Source organism: Heterodontus francisci, chromosome 12, assembly GCF_036365525.1.
Source record: "Heterodontus francisci isolate sHetFra1 chromosome 12, sHetFra1.hap1, whole genome shotgun sequence".
NCBI classification, from domain to species: domain Eukaryota; kingdom Metazoa; phylum Chordata; class Chondrichthyes; order Heterodontiformes; family Heterodontidae; genus Heterodontus; species Heterodontus francisci.
Genome location: NC_090382.1, coordinates 42,011,929 through 42,036,893, shown reverse-complemented (window position 1 = coordinate 42,036,893; position 24,965 = coordinate 42,011,929). Strand labels below are relative to the sequence as shown.

General features: G+C 41.2%; 2 protein-coding genes across 2 annotated transcripts in view; one reads left to right on the top strand and one right to left on the bottom strand.

The window, feature by feature from the left end:
- ctnna1 (catenin (cadherin-associated protein), alpha 1) overlaps nt 1-24,965 on the top strand; it is a 229,519-nt gene that overhangs the window by 146,232 nt on the left and 58,322 nt on the right. The gene's annotated exons all lie outside the window — the stretch shown is intronic.
- On the bottom strand, nt 6,694-8,972 carry lrrtm2 (leucine rich repeat transmembrane neuronal 2). Its single transcript, XM_068042937.1, has 2 exons — nt 8,558-8,972; nt 6,694-8,282 (listed from the first exon to the last, which is right to left on the bottom strand). The coding sequence occupies exons 1-2, from the start codon at nt 8,559-8,561 to the stop codon at nt 6,730-6,732; spliced, it is 1,557 nt and encodes a 518-aa protein (XP_067899038.1). The 5' UTR covers nt 8,562-8,972; the 3' UTR covers nt 6,694-6,729.

Sequence of the window (24,965 nt, the reverse complement as noted above, 5' to 3'; positions counted from 1 at the left end):
GGCGGGAGGAGTGCACTGTTTTTCTAGTTCAGCTTTTCCAAAGGTCACAACATATATTTAAATGCTTACCCAGTTACTGATATTGTCAATCATAGATTTTCTTTTTATCCCAGAATAAAAATACACCAACTAGGTTTCTTTAATAAACCACAACATTATCAGTTTATTATAAAACAAGACTTAACCAGTAACGAAGCAAAGCATCAACACAGATTGATATACGAAAGTTCCCTTTTACCTTAGCCTGCCACTCTCACTCTCTCACTCGCATACACACATTAACCGAAAAAGAGGTTTCCTCTTTAGAGCTCTGTTACAAAACAAAAATACTTTGGCCAAATACTTGGTAATTCTTGAAGAAAACAAAGGATATGGAAAGATGGCAGTTCTCCCTTTATTCTGGTGTCCCAAATATGCGTAGACGGCTGTCACTGGGATCTTTGTAGAACAGCTCTTTTCAGACGACATTGAGGATCAGTTTGGCAGGCTTTCCAGGAGAAATGCAGCATCAGTTTTTCTATTTCTTACACTTGATTCTCAGGAAGTTCTCGAAGAGATGGCAGAGGGTGCTGATGACTGCTCTCTTGACTGGTTTTCTCCAACTGCCTTAAACAGTTCACACCCCAACACACTGTCCAAAGCGAAACCAAAAACAATATCTCAAGTGTCAAGCTTCCTGACCCCTATAAATCTTGACCTGCCACTTCTGTATAAACATCTCCCCCCAAGTCAGAAAGTCCCTGCTGGGTATTTATCTGAAGATAGGTGACTTCCAGTAAATCTTGTTTTCAAACACAACTCTCAATGACCCCAGTGGAAAAAAACATCCTTGGAATTCCTTTCAGTTTCCCCAAATAAAACAATGTCTATAATTCTAAAATACATAAGTCCTCAAAAAAAACTTTAAAATAATATTGAAGCACCGTCATAACAAATGCCAAATGTCAAGGGGAGATGGTTAGATTCTCTATATGGTCATTGCCTGGTACTTGTGTGGTGGAATGTTGAATGTTACTTGCCACTTATCAGGCCAAGCCTGAACATTGTCCAGGTCGTCCTGCATGTGGGCACGGACTGCTTCAGTATCAGAAGTTTCAATTGTTACTGAATACTGCAATCATCAGCAAACAACCCCACTTCGACCTTATGTTGGAGGGAAGGTCATTGATGCTGCAGCTGAAGATGGTTGGGCCTAGGTCACTACCCTGAGGAACTCCTGCAACAATGTTCTGGGGCCGAGATGATTGGTCTCCAACGACAGCAACCATCTTCCTTTGGGCTAGATAGGACTCCAACCAGTGGAGGTTCTTCCTCCTGATTCCCATTGACTCTAGTTTTGCTAAGGCTCCTTCATGCAGCACTCAATCTCATGTTATCTTGATATCAAGGGCAGTCACTCTCGCCTCACCTTTGGGATTCAGCTGTTTTGTCAATGTTTGAACCAAGACACCAGTGAGGTCTGGAGCTGAGTGGTACTGCCGGAACCCAAACTGAGCATTGGTGAGCAGGTTATTGCTGAGTAAGCGTTGCTTGACAGCATTGTCAATGGCACCTTCCATTACCTTGCTGATAATTGACAGTAGACTGGGGCAGTAATGACCAAATTTGATTTGTCTTTTTTTGTGGACAGGACAAATGTGGGCAATTTTCCACATTGTTAGGTAGATGCCAGTGTTGTATCTGTAGTGGATCAGCTTGGCTAAGGGTATGGCTAGTTTTGGACCACAAGTCTGCAGTACTAAAGACAGGATGTTGTCAGGGTCCATAGCCTTTGTTATATCCAGTGCCCTCAGCCTAGTATTTTAATAGTTCCATCAAATTCCAATGCCCACTTTTATAATGGAAACTGCCATTAACTTCTGTGAAAAACATACAATATCTTGTGTCTGTACTGTACATGGGTCAGATTTTCCATTTTGAACTTGTTATAATGGGACTATGTAAACTTACCATTGTTATTATGCCCTCCTACTAATGGAGGCACTACAGTGCCACACTGACATGAGGCTGTAATTGCAGTGTGACAAGTTTACATTATAAACCTGAATTCAAAATGGAAAATCTGATTGTGTACAGTGCAGATGTAAGATATTGTATGTTTTTCACAGAAATTAATGGCATGCCAAGGTTAAAAAAAAATTTAAATGCTGTACCAAGGAAGAACTTAATTACTATTTCCTGGGTAGAATCTTCGTGGCAAGGCATCTCATCTTGATCAGTATTTGCTTTTGCAGTGGGGAGAGTAAAGAAAGAGAATTTCAAAATGCTGCCATCTTTTAAGTACAAACCTAGTATTGGTTGCTTTTGTGTTATTGAACTATTTGTAATGGCAGCAGTTTTATAATTGAGCTCCATTGGCAAATTGCATTGTTTGTACTGCAAGGCAGATTCAGCAACAGATTGACAATTGTGCAGCTTTATCATTCTGGCCACGTGCAGTTTTGATGCATGTCAACAATGACCAAAGTACTGGCCTGTATGGCTGCACTGGAAATTCAGACCACCCCTGGCTAGAATCAAGATGGTGGACCTGACATAGGTGCTGTAGTAAGAAGCCATTCGGCTTTCTGCTGGCATCCAAAAAAAACCTGAGAATTTCAGTGCCTCTGATGGCGAGCGCTTGGGTCATTTACAGGATTGCTTCTGCGGCGGTTCAGTCAATTAATGGGGCAACAGTTGGGAAGTTCTCAGATAATATGGTGAACAGTTAATGCAAACAGTGGCCTTTCCTGTTGTATCTAAACAGCCACCTGTCTCCTATGTTTTTACAGCCAGGTCTTTTCAGAAAACAAGGTCTGGATGTTCCTGAACTATAAACAGAAAATGCTGGAAATATTCAGCAGATCTGGCAGTATCTGGAGAGAGAAAGTGTTAATGTTCCAGGTCGATGACCCTTCATCAGAATACTGCCAGACCTGCTGAATATTTCCAGCATGTTCTGTTTTTATTTCCGATTTCCAGCCAGATGTTGCCAGACCTGCTGAGTATTTCCAACATTTTATGTCTTTGTTTCAGATTTCCAGCATCAGCAGTATTTTGCTTTTCATTTGCTGAATTTTTCTGAGCTGATTGAACTATTCAAAGTATAAAGACATGGTAAATATTTTCAAATCTATTTTTGCCTTTTTCAAACTCATCTTTGGCCTTTGCTTACAAATATCCATTACGCACTCAAATGGGAAAATCATAGTTTTAATTTTTAATATCCAAAGTGTTTTGCCCCAGATTTCTAGAAATAGAATTTTTCAATCTGAGGTTGAAGCTGGACACCAGAAATTTGAGTTACTAAACTGACACAGTTTAGTACTGAGGGAGTGCTTCTTTGTTGGAGATATTTGGGTGATATATTAACCTGAGACCGTGTGTATCTTGCCTTGTGGTACAGCTGGACATTAAAATTCCTATGGCTTTTTTTTAAAAAGTAAAGCTAGAAGTTCTCCCAGTATCACATCAACAAAAATAAATTCATAGTTTGTTCATCTCATTGCTCTTTGTGGGATCATGGTCTGTGCAGAAAGAGTTGTTTTTGCCTACATAACAGCAACATATGGCAGAAGTCTGTATTGTTTGTTCTATCCTCTCCCCAGATCCAATTTTTTTCTTACCCCGCCTGTAATGAAGGTAGCTGCTGATGCTATTCCTGTATGTTCCTGGACTATTGATGTAGGGTGCTGCAGTATCCCCTCATCCATTTGTCCACATACAAACCTCCAGCAGAGGTCACTGGATAGCAGTCAGGCCCTGGAATGCGACCCATTTTCTGCTTTTCCTAATTCTAGCCTGAGGATACTTGAATCTATCTACAGTGACCCCACTTTCCCATCAGCAACCTCAACATAGACCATAAATTATAACTCCACATTCTTTGATTTTGTTTTGCCGTAGTACAATACCTTCAATTTGGCTCTTGAGCTTTGAGGAGCCTGTAATTTTAACACAGTCCAATAATGAGAACCCACAATTTAAACATGATTAGCATATCTAACATTAACTGTTTACATTGCATTTCCAGTAACCATTATTGGCCAATCTGTCAGCTGCGTAAACTGAAAAAAGCGTTTGTTTCTCCACAAAAATGAGGAGAAGGAAACAGTACAGCAGGTTGAGTAAAGACTCTACAAAGCAATTTTTATAAAAGATTTTTGTAGTTTAGCAGAGGTTATGCTGTTTTTAGACTAACATAGATTTAATGTATTAAGAAATTACAATATAAGAATTTGAGTGAAAATTAAACCAAATAAGATTTGTTGGGTAGTTTTTAAGTTTGCAATTTTTTTTGGAGAACCTCACCTGCAAGCTACATGTCTGATTTCTTAGTATTGATGCTAATGGCCGAAGTAGCACAAAATTAGGCCTTATTTTATTCAGCGATGTAATTGAGTTGAATCCTGGTAATTAATAATTTCCTTTTTAGTTTTGCACTGATCAGGATTGAGGGCTTCCAGATTAGACGTAACATGAGCTGGATGCAAGGTGAATCATGTGTTAATGCTAATATAAGAAGAGCAGAGCAGCCCTAATAGTCCAGTGACATGTTCATTTCCCTGTGAGCTATCTTTGTAGCCCGTTTCAGTGAGATATCCAATTTTGTGCTAAATTGCAGGCAGTCATGCGCTACGCACTTTGATCAATCAGTGCATTGGTTACGTTTCTGTTGATTTCTGAGTCCTTGCTTCTGAATCTGTGGGAATTTGGTGCGATTTGGGATAGGGTGGGAGAATTCATGGTATGCTAGGGAAACAGTCACCCAACTGAAGCTTTGAGTTCTAGTGTGCTTTACCTCTGAAAAATCAAATTGCATGAAGAAGAGAATGCAGATTTGTGAATCACTCTGATCTAATGCAGGTATTCAAACTTGGGTTTTAAACTGAACAGCAATTTTAATTAGGAACCTTGCCCATAGCATAGATACATTAATTTTGTGGGTGAGATTTCAACCTAGATCTGAGGTGAAGACATGAGTCAAATGCCATTACTGTATTCCTCCAGTATACTACTCTACTGCACATTTACAAGCCATATATCAGAGCAAATTACGTATATTAACCCAGCAGATACGAGTGTGACCTTTATTATAGTGCATTGTTTTATAGAATTTTATTTTCAAGTCACCTGAATAAAGGGGGCAGCATTGTCCTACAAAATGAATGTTATTTGGAATTTGAAACCTCTAGTTAATAACTTGCGGACCTGTCTTTTAATGCATGATCCATTTTCTACCAAACTCTTCAGCTATTTCTGGTACCTGGTGATCATTGCTTCCTGCCTTCCCCTCTACAACATTTGCTTATGCTTGCGTTGACTTTCTGTGCCTGCTCTAGCTCTTGCTCTCTTGTATTCTTGAAGCAGAGAGTGACTGTATTTGAATGCTAGGGGTGCAGTAGCTGCTGGACAACAGCATGTGTGAAGAGGAAGAGAGAAGAGTGGTCAATAGCATATACACATCCCTTTGCATTATAGATTTTTTGTCTATCTTTGCAGTCTGCAGCCTTTTCATTTTCCACCACACACCTTATTGTTTTATCATGTTGTGTCAGAGTCTCTCTCCATGCCCCTCTCCACCAGAAATTCCAGGTGTTTCCCACATGCTGACATTCTTGGGTGGACAGACGTTAAGTTGATGACATTTACATTAGTTAAAAATTACACAGGGTTGATTGTGCACTATATTTCTGTGAGATGTTAATTTGCCAGCTAGGCCATGACTGCATTTCTGTTTTCTTCTGTAATTTGGTTGAAGTCCCAGTGGTAGCTTATTCCTTGAATCTAGCCAATTGAACATTGCTGTATGTATTTGCTTAATGTAGCGTCCATGTGGATGCTGAACAATGTATTAACCTGCAGCTATATTTTATGTGGCAATGTTTTTAATAACACCAACTTACTGCAAGGTATTCCTACTGAAAGGATAATGTGCAGATTAGCTGGAACATTTTATGATCCCTGGATCATAGTATTTAACCTTTTTAAAATTTATCTTTTTATTCAAGGTTGAGGAGCAAAATTTATTATATAATTGGGTGGATTTCACAAACATGTTTTATGAAAGCATCGCTATTTGGTAACCATCTTAATGTACTTTGCTTAATTGCAAAGCGTGCTGATCTGCTAAACCAGCAAAAACTTCAGTTATCAGTTTAAAAATAAAGACTAATTTTGTTTCGGTTTTGACATTTAAAAATACATAGCTCACTGTTAATTCCTTCTGATTTCTACCATATGAAACAGTTTGGGCACAGTTTCAAACTGATCTCAGTATTTAATAACGTACAGTAGCTGGCTTATCTAAAGATCTGTTTGTGCGGAGAGGTTGATGCCAAGGACATGAGACAATAGGATGTTTGATCTTTAGTGACAGACTGTCTAGCTCACTTAGTGGCTAAGGAAATTCCTTTTAAGAAAAAATGTTTCTCTAACATGCCTTTAAAAACTATTTGTTTTGTGAAACCATTGCTCAAGTAGTTTCTTCCACCAACAAATAAAATAGTTATTACAAAAATAAATTTAACACAAATGGCATGATGCAAATCCAGACTGAGAAATCTAAGCTGAATTTCATTCACAGCATCAGGTGCAGTTTAGAGTAAGAGAGCCAGTGCCAGAATTTTGGTAACTTTATTCTGCAAATAAAAAATATTAAAGTTCAATTCTGTAGTTAAAAGTTGAAAGCATTTTACTCACAGATTTCCCATTTCTTAAACTGTATGTTGGTTACATGAGCTCAGTAATTTATACTTCACATTCTTTATAAGGCAGCTGCTGACATTTGCATTGTCCATAACCATTTATGATCACCAGTGCGCCTTCCTCATGGGTGGGCTCATATTCATTATAGGGTACTTGTGTAGATAAATCTGCCATAGGCTGCCTGGCTTGGTGGCGAATTTGCCTACGGTGTTGCATCATGGAGCAGTGCCTTATACGTCTTAGGGTAGGGGGGCAGCATTTCCGTGAAATATACACCACGAAGATAATGAGGAAAAAAGAGAACAATAGAGCCATTGTTCCAGTTATTATCCTGTGAGTAAAGAGAGTATTATCGGGCTCAAGGAAGTCTTCAGTCGTTGTTCCTATAGTTGGATTTTCAGTATTCTCTGTACTGGAGTCGGTAGACGTTAATTCTGTTACATATTCAGTAGTTTCCGGCTGCTGTGTAGAGTCTGTATAACCAGTGGTTATTTGTGTGGTGGTTGCTGAAAGATTACTGCAGATTTGAAATCCATGAACAGCATCTAAAATGTCCTCGCCTTGTGTGTGCTCTGGGCTAGCACAGACCATTGAGTTCTCCCATCGACCTTGGAAATTGCTTAGCCAGGAGGCCAGAGCACAAATATTTTTGTTACAAACCCACATGTTGCTAGAAAGACCGATGTGAGTTAGAGATTTCCAGGAGTTAACAATCTGGACATCCAGTGTGGTGAGCTTGTTTGAATCCATCAGAAGTATCTTTAGGTTCGGCATTGTAGGGAAAACATGAGAGTCAATTGTTCTAATCTCATTTCCACTTACATCGAGCTTTTCCAGTGTGTCCCAAGTCCACTCCATTCCACATAACAGGATACTAATTTTGTTCCACTGTAAAAATAGTGTTTGGAGGCTAATTAGCCGAGGGAAATGAGCAAAATTAATCTTTGTCAGCTGGTTGTGCTCTAGGTGAAGCTCCTTGAGTTTGATTAATCCTGCAAAGCCATTACGAGCCAGGCTTCGCAAACGATTGTTGCTTATATCCAAAAACTCCAGACTTCGGCAGTCCCAGAAAACCCTTATGGGAATGGTCCTTAGTGAATTTGAACGTAGGTGTAGTGTCTGAAGTTTCCGTAGGCTGTGGAATTGCTCTGGTTGTAGAGAAGTAATTTGATTAAATGACAGGTCCAGATTCTGCAAGTTAATCAGTTGGCTGAATGTAGTATTTGCCAGGCGCACAATTCTGTTGTAGCTGAGGATTAATTCTTTGAGTTTGTATAGTCCTTGGAAGGCATCCTCTTGAATAACAGAAATCTGGTTGTGATCTAAATAGAGCCACGTAAGTTGGCTAAAGCTTGTAAACTGATCGTTTTGCAGTTCAACAAAACTATTGTGCCTGAGCGACAAGCCGATAGACCCGTGGGAGACATTATTGGGTACTCCTTGAAAACCTTGGGAGTCGCAGTAAAAGAGCAGCTCCTCGCATCTGCATTTTTGTGGACATGCTGTGCCTGAGGCAGGCAGCATTTTCAACAACATGCTCATTACACACAATGCCACTGTTGTTGGCCCCCCCAATGGCCACTTCGAATGCAAACCTGTAGGTGGCAATCAAATGAAATTCATTTAGGTTTCTAGCCTAAACAGTCCATCATATATAGTGATTTAGATTTTCACCCCCTCCCCCACAAAAGCTGTTGTAGCTAACGATGATAGAATTGTCAGACCTGATTTTGTTTTTAAGAGGGGAAACATTCTAGTTGTTTCCAACAGAATAAGTAATTTGCTCCTCCTTCCCCCTCCATCCCTACAAAATCCTATGTTTCCCTCCCATCTGGGTATTGAAAATCCCAAATGAAAAGAAAACACTTACCCATTCTTTTCTGCACATTGGAGACTGCATTCAACTATCCTTCTGTTCGGACTCTTCGAGCAGTGAGCTGGAAAGAAGTTCCAGTGGAAGAGGCAGCTTTTGAAAAGACGCAATACAAAAGGATTTCTATTTCCTTTCACATAAGATAATAGCAAGTATTCCAGTTGGAGGCAAGAAGAAAAATGCCATAGCAAATCTTCACCTATCCCAGCTGTAACGTTTCCTCCCAAAGCTTTGCCCTTGCCCTGCTTTGATCTCCACTGGCTTAGGACTGTAGTAATTTTTCTCGAGAATGAATGCAAACAAACATTTCCTTCACTTGTCCATTCAATTGCTTAATTGAAGCCCAAACCTTCGGCTGCACAGCTGGTGGTCCTGTCCTTAACTTGTTGATGGTAATGAAGTACTTGTGCAGAGACTAGCTAGCGGTGCGAACACATTGACTGAAAGCTTCTTTGGAAAGGAGTGCTGTGCTGGTGCTGCAAGAGCGCAGACTTGCAGATTGGTGGCAGGCTGGCGTAAGCTTGTGACGTGCAATGTTTTCAGGCTTTTCAGTAGCATGATGATGAGCTTCATGCTGCATGCAGTCTGCAAATTAGATGAAACAGACACTGAAGCATCTAAAATGACTAATAAATAAAAGGGGAAGTACTGGATATAATATTTGTCTAGAATCGTGCCCTTCAATAGAATTATAGCTGATCTTTATTGTACTAAATTTCTGTTGTGCCTTTTATAAAAAAAAACCTATAAGAAGCAAATAGCTAGTCTTTGAAAAAACAAAATAGCTATCACTAAAAATGTCTGACCTGAATATAAAAATGAATAGAAGTTTAATTCTGCAATCTGATGCCCCTATTTTTAATCTCTGGGTGCTGTTTTAATATTAGACAAGAATACTGATAAATGAAAGCATTCCTAAAGGTTAAGTGATAGAATGAAGGACTATTGCTTTGCACACATTTTTATCTGCTTTCATGAAACTATTTTCTCTCCTTGTAATTTTAATATGCATCAGTTTTAAAATATTTGAAAGATTGAAGCAAAATGGTTTTTAAATTGCCCCATGCAAAATTTTGACTCTTAAGTCTGTATATTGAAGATGTAGACTGATTCATATATTCATTCCTTTTGTAATAGTTTTTACATGTTTTTATATTCTATTGGCTAATTTTATATTGGGGTTTAATATTTAGATGTTTAAATATGCTGAGTTTATATACACTTTTTCCTCTTTTCTCACCCATCCCATTTCTAATTCCTTGTATGCATCAGATTCAGCAGGCACAGATTGTACTACACTACTTACAAAAGTAATCATAATCATGTGTGTAGCCATGGCAGGGAATTAGACCACAGACAGCATCATAGCCAAACCTAATCTTGCCCTACCCTGATGTCTGCAAGTTCACTTGCAGCAAAGGTGCTGCATAGTTATCAGGAACTCTGGCCGATATTTATCTTTTCTCCCGACCTACCTAACCCACGGGGTTAAAGTCAGTTGAAATGTTTCTGCTGTATCCTGGCTGGGCTCAACTAACTCAGAACTAGGGATTGAATCCTGTTTTCTAGGCTCAGCTACATGGTGAAGAAACTAGATGAACCCTAAAAGTTTAGTCAAAATCCTGTTTCATAATTAACCACTGATCACATTTATAGAATTTATTTGTATCAATTTTTGTTCTCCCATTCCCAAATGGATTTGAAATGTTATGTTTCCAAATTGTATGTTTCCAAATTGCACAGCAAGCTTCACTTTTAACTATCGAAGTCTTCAATTTTACCGAAGAAACATAAAAAATTTCCATGCCAGCCAAGAGCTACCCAACCTAATTAGCCCTGTAGGTTACAGCACTTTTAAGTACATATCCAAGTATTTTAAAAACATGATGAGGGTTTCTGTCTCTTTCATCCTTTTCACATTGAGTTCCAGACCCCCACCCCCTCAGGATGAAAAAAATTTTCCTCAACAACACTCTCATCTTCTGCCAGTTACTTTAAATCTGTTCCCTCTGATTATTGACCTCCCTGCCAAGGGAAATGGTCCTTCCTATTCACTATCCAGGTCCCTCATAATTTTCTGCACCTCAAGTGCAGTGGTTAGCACCGCAGCCTCTCAGCTCCAGTGACCCAGGTTCAGTTCTGGGTACTGCCTGTGCGGAGTTTGCATGTTCTCCCTGTGACCTATGGGTTTCCTCCCACATGCCAAAGACTTGCGGGTTGATGGGTAAATTGGCCATTGTGAAAATTGTCCCTGTGTAGGTAGGTGGTAGGAGAATTGAGGGAAGGTGAGGATGTGGGAGGGAAAATGGGATTAATGTAGGATTGGTATAAAATGGGTGGTTGGTCGGCGTGGACTTGTTGGGCCGAAGGGCCTGTTTCGGTGCTGTGTCTCTCTATGACTCTACTCTCTGACTCAATTAAATCTCCCCTCTGCCTCCTCTCTTCCAAAGGAAACAACCCCAGCTTATCTGATATTTTCTCAGATAAATTTTGTATCCTCTACAAACTTATTCATGGCCCCTGCAGTTAAGTCTAAATCACTGATATATACCATGAAAAACTAGGAACCTAGCAGTGAGCCAGGCAGAACCCCACTGGAAACGGCCTTCATCATAAAAACATCCATGGACTATTACCTGTTGCTTCCTTCCACTTTCCCTTGGATCCCATGGACTTTTATTTTCCCAACCAGTCTGTCATGTGGGACCTTGTCAAAAACGTTGCTAAAATCCATGCAGACTACAACAAACGTGCTACCCTGTGAGAGCAATGGTTAAAATGGCTTCCTAGAAAGTTAAACTGCACATATTTGAAGTCATCACATTCTTGAAAAGTATACCATATCTAATTTGTGACATCAATTGCACACTAAACCAAGCATGAATACTTTAAATAATTTCTTTCCTATATGGTGGGCAACAACTACATTTATTTATAAACACTTTTAAAGTAGTAAAAGGTATTTCATAGGAGAGTAATCAAACAGAATTTGACACCAAGCCACATGAGATAGTGGGACAGGTGACCAAAAGCTTGGTCAAAGGGTTGGGTTTTAAGGAGAATTTTGAAGGAGGAGATGGAGTTTGAGAGGTTTAGGGAAGAAATACCAGAGTTTAGGATCTAGGCAGCAGCTCAACTGCCAAAGCCACAAATCGCTCAATTTTCTGATTCTGAAACATTTCAAATAAAATGTTTGCTCTAAAAAAAAAATTCATAAACATTGTCTAGATGTTTTAAATATATGTTTAAAGCAAAAGGTTTTGGTCTTGGCTCGATGGTACAGCTCTCTTCTGAGTTTGAAGGTTGTGGGTTCAAGCCCTACTAGTGACATGAGAACATAATCTGACACTTCAGCGGAGTACTGAGGCAGTGCTGCATTGTCAGAGATGCTATCTTTTGGATGAAGCATTACACTCGTGTCTTGTCAGACGATCGCATGGCAGCCTTTCAAGAAAGGCAGGGCGATTTTCCTGGTGTGGCGGACAATATTTATTCTTCAAGCAATACCATCAAAAATAGATATCTGTTCATTTATCTCGTCTGGAATTTTACACCCCCTCTTCCCCTCCCCCCACCCCCGCCAGGCCTGGAGACAGGCGGGGGGGCATAAAATTGAGTGGGAGGTGGGGGTGCTGTTCCTGTTGCCTGCCCACCCCCACTGCCTTTAAACGAGAAGAGGGGAGGTGGCAAACAGCCTGCCTTCCCCTGGTCAGTTGATGCCCTTAAATGGCCAATTAATTGCCATTTAAGGGCTTCCTCCTACAAACGCTGATATATTACCAGCAGTGGGTGGGCACTTTGCCACCTGGGGAGGCTGCCCAATAAAACCTGGCAGCCTCCTTGTGAGCTCGGATTTGGGGGGTTGCGGGGGTCCTCCTGATCAGACACCCTGTGCCCCACAGAGGGACCCCCAGCAGCACACCCCTGCTGGACCACTTCCTCCCCTCCCCCTCGATCAACTCCCATCCCGTTCACCAGGGCCCAGGCAATTGTCCCCGGTGACGCCCAAAAACCCACTCACCTTTTTTGGGGCCAGCATCCCTCTTGTTTTTCTGGCTGCATGCAGTCCTCACAGTGACCGCTGCTTCTGGCGGTGTTGCTGGGACTGAGGAGCTGCTGTCCCTCTGATTGGCTGGCAACTGTTGGAGGGAGTACTTCCTGCCTCAGAGGGACAGAGGTCCTGACCAAAACCAATTAAGGGGCTGGGCCACACAAAATCGCTGTGTGGCTTCCAGGCCCAGCGGAGGCAGGCTCACTCCCGACTTTTAAGCCACTGGGCGGGGCCTCTGCCACGACGTAAAATTCCGGCCCTTGTTTCTGTTTGTGTAATCTTGCTGTGTCCAAATTAGCTGCTGTCTTTCCTTGCATTGCAACAGTGACTACACTTCAAAAGCACTTAATTGTGAAGGACTTTGGGATGTCCTGAGTTTGTGAAAAACATTATGTAAAAATATGGTTCTTTTATGTTTACTGTGGCAGCAACATTTTGGGCGCAGAAAAGCAAAGAAATAAGTTTTTACAACAATAACTAGAAATGTTGCCAACACTTCTTTGGGAGAGTGGTGTCACCATGCAGCTTTAGTTTATGTCTGATTCATAGATAAGTGTCTCAAGCCAAATATGAGACATTTCTTGCTCAATAATTTTGCTTATTTGTTTTTTGACAAGCTCTAAATGATTTTATCAGACAGTCTTAATTTTGTAAATGTTTAGTATTGAAGGAAGCCTTTCATTGGTAATTCAAATTACAAATACCAAAGCAAGTTTCCAACATGGGTCACGTCATCAGGGGACGATACAAAGCTCTATTTTTCTTTTCCAAAGGAAAGGTGGGGCGGTAAAAACTTCAAGGACCAGTTACTCTGGGATGGTACTCTGTATTTCATAGTTTAAGGGCAGCATTGGAGAAAACAGAATAGGACGCATAGCTACCCAGTCAAGTATGGATTAATGCATGGAAGCTGTAAAAGAAATTTTTCTTTTACAATTTAAAAATGGCCACATTCACACTAAAGCCATCACAATTTAAACTGCTAGTAATGTCACAGTCGTAAAAGAGGGAGGGCAGATGTACATGAAATCATCCTTCTGGTTACTGCAAGCACTGTCTTGGAGAAACTAATGAGAGCAACAACCAAAGATCTCTTGGGTTCCATCACACTAGTTGAGCAAATTCTATGTCCTTCAGAAAAATCAACGAAATAATGGGAAAGATTGTCACCTGAGAATATTCACACAAAAGTGAGGAACGATATAGTCTATAAATGGAGGCTACCAACAAAGTCTTTGGTTAGCCATCTTAGAAACCAGAACCAGCCAACAGGTTGTTTGAAGGTTGGAAAGGCTTGGAAAGTTGACCTTATTTTTTCCTCTCCATGTCTGACTTTCTGGATAACTATCTGAACAGAATATTTGCAGGGCTGTGAGAAAAAGGCAGGGAGTGATATTAGCTGAGTTGTTTCGCAGAAAGCTGGCACAGATGTCCTTTTGTGCTGTAACCATTCTGTGATTCTGTTTCCAGAATTTTCTGTCTGTTTCAGATTTCCAGCATTGGTAGTATTTTGCTTATTGTTTTACTGGTCAGCATTTAGGTTGGTTCACACTTACCCCAATTCTCATGGTTATCCTGATGCTACTTTAATTGTGATAGGAGACAAAGGCATTTGACATGTCCAAGGATTCAGGCAGAATTAAACATAAAATTTGCAAACATTTGCAACAAACATTTTGGATGCATAATTTTGTGGAGGATTTCCCATTGTGGTGTTAGATGAGCAATATCTCTGGCACTGTGTCCCTCGAGTTGCATTCTGAACAGTTGAAGGAGGGAGAGAGAAAACAGGGAACTACAGGCCAGTTAGCCTAACATCAGCTGTTGGGAAAATGCTGGAATCTGTTATTAAGGAAGGCTAAACAATGCATTTTAAAAAGCACAGTATGATGAGAACAAGTCAACATGGTTTTACTAAAGGGAAATCCTGGTTGACAAATTTATTAGTTTTTCGAGGATATAAGTAGTAGGGTAGATAATGGGGAACCAGTAGATGTAGTATACCCGAATTTCCAAAGGACATTCGATAAGGTGCCACACAAAAGGTTAATAGGCAAGATAAGGGTTCATGGATAGCATAGATAAATGATTAGTTAACAGACAGGAAGCAATGAGTGGGCATGAACGGGGCATTTTCAAGTTGGCAGGCAGTGAATAGTGGACTACTGCAAGGATCATTGCTGGGGCCTCAGCTATTTGCAATTTTAGGGCGGCACAGTGGCGCAGTGGTTAGCACCGCAGCCTCACAGCTCCAGGGACCTGGGTTCGATTCCGGGTACTGCCTGTGTGGAGTTTGCAAGTTCTCCCTGTGTCTGCGTGGGTTTTCTCCGGGTGCTCCGGTTTCCTCCCACAAGCCAAAAGACTTGCAGGTTGATAGGTAAATTGGCCATTATAAATTGTCACTAGTATAGGTAGGTGGTAGGGAAATATAGGGACAGGTGGGGATGTTTGGTAGGAATATGGGATTAGTGTAGGATTAGTATAAATGGGTGGTTGATGTTCGACACAGACTCGGTGGGCCGAAGGGCCTGTTTCAGTGCTGTATCTCTAATCTAATCTAATCATATTAATGACTTAGATGAGACAGAGAGTAATGTATCTAAGTTTGCTGATGAAAAGTAGGTGGAAAGGAAAGCTGTGGGGACACAGGCTGCAAAGAGATATAGACAAGTTAAGTGAATGGGCAACAAGATGGCAGATGGAGTGTAGGGAAGTGTGAAGTTATTCACTTTGGTCGTAAGAATAGAAAAGCAGAATATTTTTAAAAGGTGTGAAACTTGCAAGTGTTCAAAGAGACTTGGGTGTGCTTGTACAAGAAATGCAGAAAGTTAACATGCAGGTACAGCGAGCAATTAGGAAGGCAAATGGCATGTTGGCTTTTATTGCAAGGGGATTGGAGTACAGGAATTGAGAAGTATTGCTACAGTTGTACATGGTTTAGGTGAAACCACAGCTGGAGTACTGTTTGCAGTTTTGGTCTCCACATTTAAGAAACTATATACTTGCATTGGAGGTGGTACAGTGAAGGTTCACTAGATTGGTCCCTGGGATGAGAGGATTGTCCTATGATGTGAGGCTGAGTAAATTGGGGCTGTATTCTCTGGAGTTTAGAAGAATAAGAGATGATCTCATTGAAACACAAGATTCTAAAGGGGCCCAGAGATTATTTCCGCTGGTCGGGGAATCTAAAACACGGGAGCACAGTCTCAGGATAAGGGGCCGATCATTTAGGACTAAGATGAGGAGAAATTACTTAACTCAAAGGGTTGTGAATCTTTGGAATTCTCTATCCCAGAGGGTTGAGTACATTTAAGGCTGGGATAGACGAGCGGGCGGGAAAGTGGAGTTGAATCCTAAGATCGGCCATAATTGTTTTGAATGGTGGAGTAGGATCGATCGGCTGCATGGTCTACTCTTGCTCCTAATTCTTGTGTTATCCCAGTATGAAATCATTTCTAAACTGCAAGGCTTTTTGGAAGCAAAAGACTAATAAATATTAAATATTCAGAAACGTCTCTGCATTAAGAGGAGAATTCCAGGGAGAAGTAGTGAAATTATTTGTACTGTTAGCAATGCAGTTCTAAAACAGTACCACTAAACATTCAGTGCAGCACTGACCAAGTGTTGCGTCAGGATTGCACATAAGAACCCAAATCATAGAGGTATGCAAAAAAGTACTTGCAGTATTAGTGCTAACTACACTGACAGATGGTAGTGTGTGTAGTTAATTTTATGAATATATTTTGCATTGAAATTGCAGTTGGGTCTTGGAGCTCCAGTTAAAAGCAGTAATTGAATGTAGAGTAATTATACTTAAAAGTTTGTCATGGAATTTTGCAGTTTATCTTTGTGCACATATGTTTGTGGTTTCTCATCATCTTGGATATGCAAATACCATTGAAAGCCAGGTGTCTTAACACTTGCTGTCTTTTGGTATAAGTATATATTTGTGTTTGGTGCAACTTTCTTTCACACATTTTAGATTCTGTTGTGTTTTGAGTAAAGGAGCAGATCGACAATTTACTCTGATCATTGATGTTTACTGGTATATATAATCTGATGCAACTTGAACTCCTTGGTCATCTTAGCATTCAAACATTACAATTTAAAATATTTCAAGCAGAAGCCAAATGTTTCCTAACATTCATAGAATGTTCTCAATGCATTTGTATGATAGAATTCTCATTTCTAAACAAATTTTAAATAAAAGTTTCAAATAGATCTTTTGTTCCTTTGGAGTGTGTGTCTTGGCGGCCTTCTCCAATGCTACACCTTAAAGCCCATTTTTTTAAGATTGCCTCTGACAGCAAATATACGATTGGAGGCAACTTGGCAAAGAAGGCAATACTGGTTCCTTCCAAATTTCCTGATGCATCTGATTTTTATGTACCACCAACAACAAATATGTTGGGTCTGGATGTGATGCATGAGATATGCATGCATGGTTGCTTTAAAGTTACAGGAGTCATTTCAAACAATTACAGTTGTGTCAATCTCACATACACAGTATTAGTGAGATGCACCCATCCGAATAAACTGGGGAGTTTCAGGTTACTCTTATTCAAAGTGATAATATAATTATTTCACTCAAGTCCTTGATGGTTTTAATTACTTTGCACCATCTGGAATCAGTTACGTTTTAAATAAATGGCCTGATATGTTCATCAGCTTGTTTAACATGTCTAATCTTGCAGAAAGGGTTAACTCTACTATGCATATAAAAACACAGTTCCTATCCCCGAACATCTTGTTTCCATACTGAAGCCCACCAGTGTCATAATCTAAGGTCCCTGTGAATTCTAGCTAATATTTTCAACAGTTGCTAAATTTAAAATTACATTGGTGTACTTTATTACAAAATATATTCTTGAATTAGTTAAATTTTTTTCTAGAATTGGTATTGTCGCTAATGTTTTGTACAGTTGTCATTCATAAGCTTCAATGCTAGATTTCTGCTTCAGTATGCTTTGTTACCATTAGTCAAGTTTACTGTTCAGTGTGTTGCTCTCCTTTTACTGTGCTGCCCACAATGTAGCCCTGAAGTCAATTTTAAATGGAATTTATACTGTTTGTAGTTGACAGTCTTAGAGTATAGAGACTTTACTGTATTCCCTAGTTTAACTTAGCACAGATAAATGTGTAGCAGATACTGACAAATGTAGTAATAGCTATAATTAGACCTTTAATAACTTTATATTAAGATGAGTATTTGGAAAAATGTTTTAGGGAGGTAATTGAAAATAACTTAAATTATAATTCAGAACTAATTTTATAGTAGCAAGATTTTGATCACTTCCTTTAAGCCTTTCCTTGACTTTTTTGAGGTGCAAATCGAATGGTGATGTGTTTATAACTCTTTCAAAGAGAATTAATATCATTATATTCAAGGGGAAGTAACATTCTCATTTATATATTTTCCTCAGTATGCTATTTTTATTTTTTTAAAAATAGGCTGGGAAAATGTACATTTGATAGATTTAACTGGTTTTGATTTTGAGTTGGTCTTCCTTCACTGTAAAGGTGAGATAATGTGCAGTGGCTACAACTTTGGACTGGTCTGAAGGCATTTTGTACACTTTGATCCTGGGACAACCATGTTGTCAGATGATTCAGCAATTTACATGTAAATTTATAGTGGTATTCCTTTGTCTCTTGAAGTAGTGAAAGCAAATCCATGATTAGTTTGTGCTACTTTTGACCAATAAATACTTTTTGAAAATGGCATCTGTGCTTTTCCCTTTGGCATTTAGCTGCTTAATAGTTGTACAACAGTAAACATTGCTAACTAGTTGTAGATTTAGTCAGCTCGTGTTATCAGCCAATAAATCAATTCTCAGGAAAAACTCTTCAAAATGATGTTTTAAGCCTTTATTAAGCTATGTGTTGTACATCTGAGATAATGTGAGCTGTTTACCTAATATCTTGCAATCTATCCTTAGGCAACATGTGCCATGTTTATTGCTGCTATATTTTAGCACAGATTCAGAATCTTGACAGAAATTCTTTTATTTGAGATTGATTCAAATAATATAGCAGCAGACACTAAAAGCACTAGCACATATAATTAAGTAAATAGGCATTCTGCCCTAATCTAGAATGTTCCATTGGCAGTGTTGACCCATGACCATTGAAATGATCCAATACAAATGCACTTCATGAATTTTATTAATTTACACTTTTGAGTTCTTTCTATCTCTCCTAAACCAGTGTATGCTAGGAGATTAGGCTAGTTGCTGGTGTCCTTTTTTGATACTTAGCTTTGGCAAGGTTAGGGAAATGTCGCACCAGGAAAATAGGGAGATTTGAGTAAAGTAAGAGAAGTCATTATGTGGAGACAGCTAGAGTGAGTTAGAAATGCTCCATTTAAATTACTTGATTATTTCTACTGGATGTAATTATCCAAAAGTCTGGAGGATTCCTTATTTGCAATCTGTCCAGATACAATTAAATTTGAGTACTGGTAAAATTGAGCTGTATAAAAGTCATGATCACCACTTTTCATTTTACTCATGAGCTTTCCGCACTGGCTGGGGAAGACCAGCAAGGTAATAACCATGTCACCTACCGATAGAGGCAGGCTGAGCATTCAGCTTGACCTGAACCAGAAAGCATGTGGTGTGGAACAAGCCACTTGTTGGTGATGATCCTTGCTGCAGGGGCACTTGTATACAGCACTAATACCAAAATCGCAGCTGTTATCAACTCTATTGTATTATAAAGTAAGCAGAAAAACATTGATTTTGCTCCAACAACTAAAGAATTAAACCACAGATAAATGAAAATGAGGATTAATATTTCAGCTGCTTTAATATGGTCATGTTTTGAGTAGGAGAAGATCATTGTAGCTTAACTTTCCAAACCACCCATCAGTTTTCTAACTTGATTCTGGAAGATTTAACACAACCTATCCATTTTCTAACGCCTTTCTTTTGTACAGGCTAGTAATTTGTCCTGCCATTGTATTGCCCTTTTACATAATAAAATAGAAAATTTAGCCACATTTTTTCCATTTTCTTCTCATACCTTTCACTTTAAATAGTGTTTGTTAATTTTTGAATCCTGTACCCTACAAAAGATTTTTTCTGCACCCAAACTTACTATACCAGTGAAAATGTTGACTATTAATTCCTCCCCCTCGCTCCATTCTTCATCCTTCTCTTCAGAAAGTAAAGTTTTTGTGAGACTATCTTTCCTCATAACTATGCCTTATAATGTTAAGGAATCATCCTCATAGACCTCTTCTTGGCTCTTTCCATTAACTTTTTTTTTATTCATTTGTGGGATGTGTGTGTCTCTGGTTAGGCCAGCATTTATTGCTCATTCCTAATTGCCCTTGAGAAGGTGGTGATGAGCTGCCTTCTTGAGTCGCAGCAGTCCATGGGAGGTAGGTACACCCACAGTGCTGTTAGGAAGGGAGTTCCAGGATTTTGACTCACGACAGTGAAGGAACTGAGATATGGTTCCAAGTCAGGATGGTGTGAGACTTGGAGGGTAACTTGCAGGTGGTGGTGTTCCCATGCATTTGCTTCCCTTGTCCTTCTCGTTGGTCGAGGTCACGGGTTTGGAAGGTGCTGTCTAAGGAGCCTTGGTGCGTTGCTGCAGTGCGTCTTGTAGATGGTACACACTGCTGCCACTGTGCATCGGTGGTGGAGGGAGTGAATGGCATCCCATCTACAAACAATCAAGTGGGCTGCTTTGTCCTGGATGGTGTCAATGTTCTTGAGTGTTGTTGGAGCTGCACCCATCCAGACAAGTGGAGAGTATTCCATCACACTCCTGACTTGTGCCTTGTAGATGGTGGATAGGCTTTGGGGAGTCGAGAGGTGAGTTACTCGCCACAGGATTCCTAGCCTATGACCTGCTCTTGTAGTGCGGTATTTATATCGCTACTCCAGTTCAGTTTCTGGTCAATGTTGATAGTGGGGGATTCAGTGATGGTAATGCCATTGAATGTCAAGGGGAGATGGTTAGACTCTCTCTTGTTGGAGATGGTCATTGCCTGGCACATGTGTGGCGCCAATGTTACTTGCCACTTATCAGCCCAAGCCTGGATATTGTCCAGGTCTTGCATTTCTACACGGACTGCTTCAGTATCTGAGTAGTTGTGAATGGTGTGCTGAGCATTGTGCAATTATCAGCGAATATCCCCACTTCTAACCTTATGATTGAAGAAAGGTCTAAGTGGTTCTTATAACACTGAGGCCTAAAGCAACCAAAGCCTTGCACACTTCAACCAGAATTGAGTTGAAGCTGGCAAGTTTATAACTTGTTCATCCCTTGCCTTTTTGTTATAATGGGGATCATTTTTACGATTTTCCAGTCCATTGGGATGCTTTCTGATTCTAATGAGCTTTGAACAATGTGGATAAGAGGATTTGAAATTTCAGGTGAGGTGGTGGCTTAGTGGTATTGTCACTGGCTGAGTAACCCAGAGACTCAGGGTATTGCTCTGGGGACATGGGTTCGAATCCCCCCACAGCAGAAGGTGGACTTTGAATTCAATTAATAAATCTGGAATTAAAAGCTAGTCCGTGATGGTCATGAAACCATTGTTGATTGTTGTAGAAACCCATCTGGTTCACGAATATCCTTTTAGGGAAGGAAATCTGCTGTCCTTACCTGGTCTGGCCTACATATGATTTCAGACCCACAGAAATGTGGTTGACTCTTAAATGCCCTCTGAAATGGCCTAGCAAGCCACTCCGTTGTACCTAACCACCAAAGTCAAAAAAGAATGAAACTGGACGGACTACCCGGCATCGACCTAGGCACCATAAGTGACGATGGCGAACCCAGCCCTGTCGACCCTGCAAAGTCGTCCTCATTGACATCTGGGGGCTTGTGCAAAAATTGGGAGAGCTGTCCCACAGACTAGTCAAGCAACAGCCTGACATAGTCATACTCACGAAATCATACCTTGCAGACAATGTCCCAGACACTGCCATCATCATCCACGGGTATGTCCTGTCCCACTGATAGGACAGATCCAGCAGAGGTGGCAGCACAGTGGTATAGAGTCAGGAGGGAATTGTCCTGGGAGTCCTTAACATCAACTCCAGACCCCATGATGGCTCGTGGCATCGGTCCAATGTGGGCAGGGAAATCTCTTGCTGATTTACCCCCCCCCCCCCCCCCCCCCCCCAGCTGATGAATCAGTACTCCTTCATGTTGAACAGCACAGAAGAAGCACTGAGGGTGGCAAAAGCACAGAAAGTACTCTGGGTGGGGGACTTTCATTGTCCATCACCAGGAGTGACTCAGTAGCACCACTATTGATCGAGCTGGCCAAGTCCTAAAGAACATAGCTGCTAGTCTGGGTCTGCGGCAGGTGGTGAAGGAACCAACAAGAGGGAAGAACATACTTGACCTCGTCCTCGCCAATCTGCCTGTCGCAGATGCATCTGTCCATGACAGTATTGGTAGGAGTGACCACCACACAGTCCTTGTGAGACAAAGTCCCATCTTCACATTGAGGATACCCTCCTTTGTGTTGTGTGGCACTAGCACCGTGCTAAATGGGATAAATTTCGAACAGATCTATCAATGCAAAACTGGACATCCATGAGGCGCTGTGGGCCATCAGCAGCAGCAGCGGAATTGTACTCAACCGCAATCTGTAATCTCATGGCCCAACATATCCCCCACTCTACCATTACCATCAAGCCGGGAGACCAACCCTGGTCCAATGAAGAGTGCAGGAGGGCAAGCCAGGAGCAGCATCAAGCATACATCAAAATGAGGTGTCAACCAGGTGAAGCTACAATGCAGGACTATCTGCGTGCCAAACAGCTGAAGCAGCATGCAATAGACAGAGCTAAGCTATCGCATAACCAACGGATCAGATCCAAGTTCTGCAGACCTGCTACATCCAGTTGTGAATGGTGGTGGACAATTAAACAAATAACTGGAGGAGGTGGCTCCACAAATATCACCATCCTCAATGATGGGGGAGCCCAGCACAGCAAAAGATAAGGCTGAAGTATTTGCAACAATTTTCAGCTAGAAGTGCTGAGTGGATGATCCATCTCTGCCTCCCCCAAAGTTCCCAGCATCACAGATGCTAGTCTTTAGCCAATTTGATTCACTCCACGTGATATCATGAAATGACTGAAGGCACTGGATACTGCAAAGGTGATGGGCCCTGACAACATTCCAGCCATAGTACTGAAGGCCTGTGCTCCAGAACTTGCTGTTCTAGCCAAGCTGTTCCAGTACTGCGTCAGCACTGGCATCTACCCAGCTCCGGTGTGCCCTGTACACAAAAAGCAGGACAAGTCCAACTTGGCCAATTACTGCCCCATCAGTCTGCTTTCAGTCATCAGTAAAGTGATGGGAGGAGTCATTGACAGTAATATCAAGCGACACTTGCTTTAGCAATAAACTTCTCAGTGACGTTCAGTTTGGGTTCTGCCAGGGCTGCTCAGCTCCCGACCTCATTATAGCCTTGGTTCAAACATGGACAAAAGAGCTGAACTCCAGCGGTGAGGTGAGAGTATGGCATCAAGGAGCCCTAGCAAAACTGGAGTCATACCTAGCACAAAAGGTGATGGTTATGGTTGTTGGAGGTCCATCATCTCAGCTTCAGGATCTCACTGCAGAACTTCAGGGTAGTTTCCTAGGCCCCAACCATCTTCAGCTGCTTCATCAATGACCATCCTTCAATCATAAGGTCAGTAGTGGGGATGTTCGCTGATAGTGCAATCATGTTCACCATTCGTGACTACTCAGATACTGAAGCAGCCTGTGTAGAAATGCAGCAGTGTTGTAGCTGTACTGGACCAGCTTGGCTAAGGGCACAGCTAGTTCTGGAGCACCAGTCTTCAGTACTACAGCCGGGATGTTGTCAGGGTCCATAGCCTTTGCTGTATCCAGTGCCTTCAGCCGTTTCTTGCGATCACATGGAATGAATCAAATCGTCTGAAGGCTGTCATCTATGATGATGAGAACTCGGGCGGAGGCAAAGCTGGATCATCCTCTCGAAGATGGTTGCAAATACTTCAGCCTTGTCTTTTGCATTGGCATGCTGGGCTCCATCATCATTGAGGATGAGGCTGTTTTTGGAGCCTCTTCCTCATGTTAGTATTTCATTGTCCACTACCCTTCACAGCTGGATTTGGCAGGTCTGCAGAACTTTGATCTGATCTGTTGGTTGTGGGATCACTTAGCTCTGTCTATATCATGCTGCTTCTACTGTTTGGCATGCATGTAGTACTGTATGGAAGCTTCATCCAGTTGATACCTCATTTTTAGGTATGCCTGGTGCTGCTCCTGGCATGCTCTTCTACATATTGCATTGAACCATGGTTGGCTCTCTAGCTTAATGGTAAGTGAGGGATAAGCTGGGCTATGATACAGATTATAGTTGAATATAATTCGGCTGCTGATGGCTCACAGCACCTTGTGGATGCCCAGTTTGGAGCTGCCAGATCTGTTCTGGTAGTAATGTCACACAACACGATGGAGGGTGTTGTCAATGTGAGGACGTGACTTTGTCTCCACAGGGGCTGTGTAGTGCTCACTCCTACTCTTGGACAGATCCATCTGCGGCAGGTAGATTGGTGAGGATGAGGTCAAGTAGGTTTTCCCTCTTGGTTCTCTCACCACCTGTCGCAAGCCCAGTTCACTTATGGGCTTCAGGACTCAGCCAGCCCGGTCAGTAGTGGTGCTTCCGAGCCACTCTTAGTGATGGACGTTAAAGTTCCCCCACCCAGAGTGCATTCTGTGCCCTCGTCACCCTCAGTGCTTCTTCCAAATGGTGTTCAACATGGAGCGGTACTGATTTCATCAGTTGAGAAAGGGCAATAGTGGTAATCTTTCGGAGGTTTCCTTGCCCCACGTTTGACTTGATGTCATGAGACTTCATGGGGTCTGGAATCAATGTTGAGGACTCCCTCCAGACTGTATACCAATGTGATACCACCTCTGGTGGGTCTGTCCTGACGGTGGGACAGGACTTACCGAGGGATGCTGATGGAGAGGTGTCTGGGACATTGGCTAGAATGTATGGTACAGTGAGTGTGACTTTGTCAGGCTGTTGTTTGATTAGTCTGTGGGGCAACTTTCCCAAGAGTCTTGTGTACGGACAACTGATTTTCTCGATATATATTAATGACCTAGAACTTGGGTGTACAGGGAAAATTTTTCAGATGGCACAAACTTGAAAGTATTGTGAAATTGAGGAGGATAGTGATACATTTCCAGAGGGCATAGCCAGACTGGTGGAATGGGTAGTCACATGGCAGATGAAATTTAATGCAGAGGTGTGAGGTGATACATTCTGGTAGGATGAATGAGGATAGGAAATATAAAATAAAAGATACAATTCTAAAGGGGGCGCGGGAACAGCGGGACCTG